At 29.5% G+C, this 7,567-nt stretch overlaps 1 protein-coding gene across 1 annotated transcript; it reads left to right on the top strand.

Moving 5' to 3' along the window:
- The first annotated feature begins 2,491 nt into the window (after window positions 1-2,491).
- Window positions 2,492-6,078, top strand: LOC114393535 (poly(U)-specific endoribonuclease-B-like). Its single transcript, XM_028354888.1, has 7 exons — window positions 2,492-2,674; window positions 2,751-2,780; window positions 3,160-3,219; window positions 3,743-3,805; window positions 4,048-4,650; window positions 5,187-5,258; window positions 5,590-6,078. The coding sequence occupies exons 1-7, from the start codon at window positions 2,543-2,545 to the stop codon at window positions 5,821-5,823; spliced, it is 1,194 nt and encodes a 397-aa protein (XP_028210689.1). The 5' UTR covers window positions 2,492-2,542; the 3' UTR covers window positions 5,824-6,078.
- Window positions 6,079-7,567: the final 1,489 nt, after the last annotated feature.

Raw genomic sequence — 7,567 nt, 5'->3', positions numbered from 1 at the left:
TTTTAAAAAATTATATTTTCATTATTTTTAAACAAATTTTTCAGAACAAAAATAAAAATATTTTCATGAAACACAAAAATTATGTTTTAAGTCTTTAAATTTAGAGTTAATCATAATCCACATGTAATTTGTTTTGATTACATTTGCTATTTTTTATTATTTTTAATCTCAGTGGTTAATTATGTGAAATTTTTGTTAATAAATTTAATAAAAAAAATTATTTAGGAAAGAAGAAACAAAGAAAAAAATTATATTTAAATAATGATAAAAAAATTGTCAAAAGTTATTTTAATACTCAATTAAATATATATTTTTTAGATTTACTTAATAAAACTTTGAATTTTAATTCTGTTCATTGAAATTTAATAAATAATTTTACATACATGTACTCTAAAATAGTCATTTTAATATAGAATAGTAATACGTTACAAGGAATCAATAACAACATTTTAGGGAAAAAAGAAAATTCATGTGTATCAAGCAAACTCCTTGATATCATTGTAATTGATAACACGTGTAATTGAGTACGATTAGATAATCACTTTTAGAATAACTTATCATTTATTTATTATAATTGATCTATTATTTATTTTTATCTTTATGTACAATTCAAATTAACTCTTGAAATTTGTTAAATATCAATTTCCATTAAATATTCAGAATTTGTTGATTGATTACAATTATAATTTATATTATACACAAGTTTAACTTGTATTTTATATGTTATCTTTATGATTAATAGTTTTAATTGATAGATAATGAAATCATGGATATTGAATTCTAAAAGAATCTATAATGATTCATTCATAGACCACTCTCTTGATAAAGAAGTTTTACCTAATAATAATTAATACATCTCATGCCTTAGAATTGATCAATATAGAACAACTTGAATAATCATAATTTGCAGGTACCTTTATAGAATAATCTTTAATAAAAAAATTATCATTGAAAATGTTATAACTTATCTTATTTATTTTAGGCAAGCATTTGACAAGGAAGAGACATGGCCATATAATAAATTCAAAATTTCAATTTATTAATTATTTTATTACTTAATTTTTATATAACTAATATTTAAAAAATATACATAAAAAAATTAAAAATTACACGAGTTTCATGCAAGTTTACCAAAACTCGATAACATTTAATGACCGTGTGAATGAGTTTTATAAATTTATCATGTCTTTCAAGTCAAATGGTTCTTATCTTTTGTAGTTGTCTTATTTATATGTAAATATTTATATGAATGTAAATTAATTTTAGAGATTTATATTCAATATCCAACTACAAAATGTGAGTAAAAAATACATACTCCAAATTTGAGAGACTATCATTGCTTTTTTATCCTCTTTACTATCTCTATTTATATTCTCTCTCTATTTTAATCCATCGAAAGATATGATAATCATTTGTCGAAATGTGTTTTGTAACAATCATGTTCTTTGGCTTAGACATCACTTGAGAAATATGGACGAAAAACTTCAAGTAAGAGAAAATCAAAAACTCTTTTGTGAAGGGATACTTTTTGATCGACAAATGCCGAGATAAATTATTATTACAATGCATCATAAATATATTTTTTAAATATTTAAATAATGTCATCATTAAAAGTAATAATAAGTATTTTTAATAAATCCATAACAAATAAATATTTACAATATACAATTTGTATTTTAATTAAAAAAATGTCAACCAAACATTTGTTGACAATCTATTTTTAATTGCTTATTCTAAACTTCAATTGAGAGTCATTTTCATTGTATATTAATTTATTAGTTGAGATGCATTAAAATAAAATTATTTTAACATTATTTTAACTAAAATAATGCTAACCTTTAAATTAGCAGTAACAAATTGGTTATGTTAATGTATAGATTTAGTTATCTATTATATTTATCTATTTAAATAAAATTATGAAATTAATGTAACTATATCTTAACTTGTGAATCAAATTCAATTCTTAAATATTTTATAATACAACAAATAATAACAATTAAAAAAAATCTTATTCCATTAAATAAAATGACCTATATAGATCACACAATATTATTTGACTCAGTTGAAAATCAATTATTATTTTTTAAAAAGTTTATAATATTCATAATTATAATTAATTATATAATAAAAGCTAAGATTCTCTAACTAAAATTTGATTGTTATATAACTCTAACCAAAATTATTAATTCACAATGTTAACAATTAATTAAAAGATAAAAATTGTTACCATCAATCACATTTTTTTAATTTACAAAACAAATAAAAAAAATTATGACTTCATTTAAAAAAAAATTTTAAAATCATAACATTTTTTCCCAAAATAAATAATAATATAAAATCATAACATTTTATTCCAAAAGAAATAATAATCTAAAATCAATTCCAAATTTATAATTTGAAACAAGATTTCCACCCATTTGATGAATTGGGCATGATGGTAAGAGATGTCGGCAAGGCAATGTAATCTTTATAATGTGTAGTGTTAAATCAGCGGCCCGGATGCATTTATACTTACACCGAATCACGAGGCGACAACATCGACATGGAGGGTCTCATCAACGGCTTCATCAACGTTGCTCTCGGAGCTGATGGTGGCGATCGGGAAGAACAACAACACGGGAGAGACGACCGTAGTAGAAGCTCCTGGGCTGAAGTCGTCTCCCAGGATCAACAAGTACCATTCCAACTCCCATGTTTTTTAATATTTGCTTCATCACCCAATCTCATTTCTTCATTCTTCATTTTTGCAGGATCACCCTCTTCCTCATCACCAACACAAGGTCTCATTTCTTCATCTCTATTATTCTCAATCCCCCCAAAACAAACATGTGTAATCTTATCATCTTTTTCATTATAGGAGGAACAGTGCCAAGATTATAGTTACAGACACAGGCCCCATAAGCTCAATCTCATTCACTTCTCCTCTACCTCTAATGTTAAATACTATAATACTCTTCTCAATAAACCGAGATTTAAGTTTGGTTGAATGGTTAAGGAAGAAGCCAAGTAAAAAAAAAAAAAAGTCACAGGCTTGATCCTTCTTTTAAACAAAACTAACATTTGCTAATTAAAAAAAAAAAAAAAAACTCTTCTCCATAAACTAACTATTCATTTAACCGTTCTTAATTCTTATTCTATTGCGCCTTTTTCTATATTCAGGAACAATATCGTCCTCAGTACGAGGAGCCCCAATCTCAAAGTTCCTACAAACCCCAGAAGGTAATCACGCCTCCTATCTCTCTTGGCTTCGTTGCAATTTTAACACTTTGAACAGAGATATGGCATGGCTGCACCTTAGCTTAGTATTAAAGTTTATAAATGATGTGTTTGCATATCTCAATTTAAGATCTCCACTATATGTTTTTAATTTTTAAATGTAATGTAGCTCAAACCTAATTTTATTTATTCATCTAACAATAGCCATATATTATTGTTGGTTCGAATGGTTGTTACTTGTTACCTTTATGTGATATAGATCTGTCTCTGTGCTTACAGTTTAAGCTTTGTTGTTGGAGAAAAACATTAGAAGATTTTTTTTTTTCAATTTATGTACAAGAAAAAAGTTCCACTGAATTGGTTAGTTGAGAATTTGGCTTCATGAGAGTATGGGAACATTGAAAATGTTGAGAAAGTTTGGTTATTGCACAATCTTTTTCTTCTTTCCATGTGATGCTGTATATAATAGGGATAATTTTTTTATTAAAATTGAACTATTTAGGTGAGATTTTTTAATTTTTTTCAGGTGGATGAAGGTGAAGATGGATGGCAGACTGTTGGTAGAAAGCCTTCAAGGCATCCACATAAGGTTTATCTTTTAATTTTAATAATCAATATGTCAAATGAAAAAACTAATGTGGCTTTTTCAGTGTTTTGTATCATTTTAAACAGATTGTATTTTTATGTTTAATATTGCTGTTACAGGTATATCTTCTTTGAAATCTACTATATGTTAACTTTGTTACTGAATTTGTGATCTAATCAGTTCTGAATGTTTTATGCTTCATCCCTGTCTGAATTTGAATGATGAATCTTATCAACTTGATGTAGGTTCAAAAGGACAACTGGAACAGCTATAAACGACCTGCTGATGAGCAAGAATACTCTAATGAGGTTGAAGTTGGTGCTGATGTGGAGCCCTCAGAAGATGAACTTGCTGATCTGTCAAGAGCTTGTGAAAAACTCTGGGCTCTTGATTTAAATCGTTTGGTACCTGGCTTACACTATGAAATTGACTGTGGAGAAGGGAAAAAGGTATACCAAAAGGAAGATATGGCACAGGGGAGCTTGTTTACTTGGGTTAGCGATGATGTATTCAGAAAGCCTACATTTGCCCGTTTTCTTTCACTTTTAGATAATTACAATCCACATCAAGGATGTAAGGAAGTAGTCACATCTGAAGAGAGACAAGAGCAAGCTTCTTTCATAGAAGAAATCAGTAGAACAGCACCAATTAAGTATCTTCACAAGTATCTTGCATCCAAGCAAATTGTATCAGGGAATTACCAAGATTTCAAAAGAATGATTACCAGTCTGTGGTTTGACCTTTATGGCCGTGGTGGCACTTCTGGTTCCTCTTCTGCTTTTGAACATGTTTTTGTTGGAGAAACCAAACAATGTGGTGAAGTTTCTGGCTTTCATAACTGGCTGCAGGTATGACCTCATGTTTTTCTTTCTGCCTGTTTCTAATTATCCATTCACAATTCATGCCAAATTGAATGTGGGTTAACTTGTTATATTGGAAGTCGTATTTGATGCTCTTTTCAACCATTATTCTGTTATTACCAGTCTCATTGGCTAGCCAATTACTCTATTGTATTATTGTGGATTAGTTTGTCACTGTGCTGTCTAGTTTTATTGTAAATATGGCTCCTTGAAGAATAACTTCAAAGTTGAAATTGCTAAGAATACTTTGCAATAGTCTTGTGTAGTCAATACTTTTCCCAATGACATGCTACTATATCTACAAGTACTTATTCAGACCTGCTAATTTCTTTGTTATTTTTTTTGTTGCCCACAACTTTTTGTGATGCTTCTTTCCAAAAGTATTTTATCTTGTTATTTGTGAAGTCATTAATCTGTTAAGCAGATGAAGCTTGCACAGATATATTGTTCCTTTAATTTGTAATTTGAACTTATCTTGTCATTATGTGACTTTTTCTATCTCACCTGTTGATGCATTTTGGCAGTTTTACCTTGAAGAAGCAAAGGGGAGAGTTGATTATCAAGGATATATTTTTCCCCGTCGACGGGGAGAAACTGTGAGTAGCTTTTTGTTAAACTTATTTTATTGGCAACAATTCCAAGCACAGAAATACAAGTTTGGTGCACCATACACAAGAAAGTAATTAAGTAATAAACTCATGCATGAGCATGACACCAAAACACGATGAAAATATTTTTCAGCAACAACAAATTACTATTTTTCCCAAAACAATGAGAGCCTTAATTATAAATTTTCATTGATAGTTCTATTTCATTACAAAAGATTCTTTTACTTAACTCAGTTCTGTTAGTTTGTAGGTAAACATTTGTTATAATCTATGTTGTAACTACCTCATTTTTAATGTTCTCTGCCACCGTAACTTGCAGCCTGACTCTGAAGCTCAGCTTCTGACTATTCAGTTTGAATGGAATGGTGTCCTAAAATCTGTATCCAGCACTTTGGTTGGAGTGAGCCCTGAATTTGAAATTGCTTTGTATACCCTGTGTTTCTATGTTGGTAGGGAGGATAACCACATTCAGCTTGGTCCATATGGGGTTAATATCAAGTGCTATCGATTGGGTGATCGAATTGGATCTGTTTTCCCCATTGCAGATTCTTGAATTTTCAGTTTCCAGCATTGGTAGTAGTTGTTCCCTATGAAATCGTTTGTTATGCATACTTGAGAACTTGTAACTCATGGGTGTAAAGGCAACAATACCAATTAGATCAAGTAGTACAAGGTAGCACAATATTTACTGAATTACATACATTTGGTGGTTCTTTTGTCTTGTATGAAGACAGAAATTCTTGTGGAACTAGTTTACTTAATTTCTTCATTAAGTCCTTAATGATATGCTAGTATGTTGTTATTAAAATCTCAGATTTTGTTGGCTTGCGTAAGCTAGAGAGAGATACATGCATGATACATTGAGATATCTTGGAAATTTTATTGGATACATGCATGGTAGTCCTTTTTTGGATACGTCCAACAACTTTTTTGAGTTGTGCTTCAAAGACAATCCCTACCATGTCTTACGAAAATATCTAGGAAAGATTCGAGATATTTTTTTTTTGAAAAGTGTTCTAATTAAGATTTTACACTTAAGTACATGCCAAATTCTCAAAATTCCAAATATTTTGCTGAATTGATATTAGTTCCAAATATTTCACCTTGCACTTCGTCACTAAATTCATGGGTATCGACCATCTTTTCTTCAAACTGTAGGAACTGGACAAATTTCTGCCATAACCTCTACCCTTCCACTATTTTTATTTGCACTTTATTTCAAAGGGCTAGAGCCTTTATTTTGTTACCATGTTGAAGGACTTGCATAACTAGAGCTTAAGAACCGATGCTTTCAGTTCATTAGTTTACAGCAGCCATCATTGCTACGTTATTGGATTGGATTAGTTAGTAAATTATGTAAAATCAAGGGTGATTAACTTCACCAAAAAATAAGAAATGAAATGACTTGTTCAGAAAGTGAGAGATTCCCTCCATTTTGGATTACATTGGATAGAAATCTATGAAATCAGTGAATTTCACCACGAGGGGTTTTAGAAAGCTGTCTTTTTTCTTACTCCCATCAGAAGCTTATGGTAAAAAAAAAGTTCCAAATTAAACGTCGATGGCTTCTGTCATGTTTTGTTGATTTCCAAATCTTAAATAAGGCTAACTTGTTTACATGTCCCTTTCCCCTTGGTCACTGATTAATCAACTTTTTTCCTCCTAATACTTTTTTAGTTGAGGGAGGAAATGTGACAAACGTTCAAGATAAGGTTCTATTTTCCTCCACAAATTTTGCCCAACGAATTACATGCACACAACTCATCTGAATGACCCTTCGTTGGATGGAGTACAATGTACAAAATATCAAAAATTAAGCATTTTGGAAGATTCTGAATCATCAATTTCTGAAACAAGATCAACTTGCCCGATTTCTCAATAAAACTTGAATACTTCCACGTTCCATCTGATGCCGATGCATTAAAGCCGACAACATACACTTGTTAACCGAGTTCTTCCTAACATGTATGTCTGTTCCCTAATATCTTTAGTTTAGACTTTAGGAAGTTACAGTAATCTCGTACTGTGCTATTACTTATGGAGTTAATGGGATCCTAAAAGAGATATAAAATTGATTTAGTGGTTTAGAAAAGGTGAATGAATAATAGAGAAAAAATAGATCTATGTATAAAGCAATGGGGACAATTGCCTCTAAAGTTGAAAAAGATAAAAAAGAAAATAAATTGGTACTAATTTTATTTGTTTTATCCTTTTAAATTTTATTGTTTTCAATTTTTCTAATACTTTTTTAAATAGAGTTTATATTATCTTTGAGAAAATATTAAATTATATTTTGT

Source organism: Glycine soja, chromosome 17 (assembly GCF_004193775.1).
Source record: "Glycine soja cultivar W05 chromosome 17, ASM419377v2, whole genome shotgun sequence".
NCBI classification, from domain to species: domain Eukaryota; kingdom Viridiplantae; phylum Streptophyta; class Magnoliopsida; order Fabales; family Fabaceae; genus Glycine; species Glycine soja.
This window is presented reverse-complemented; position numbering and strand designations above follow the sequence as displayed.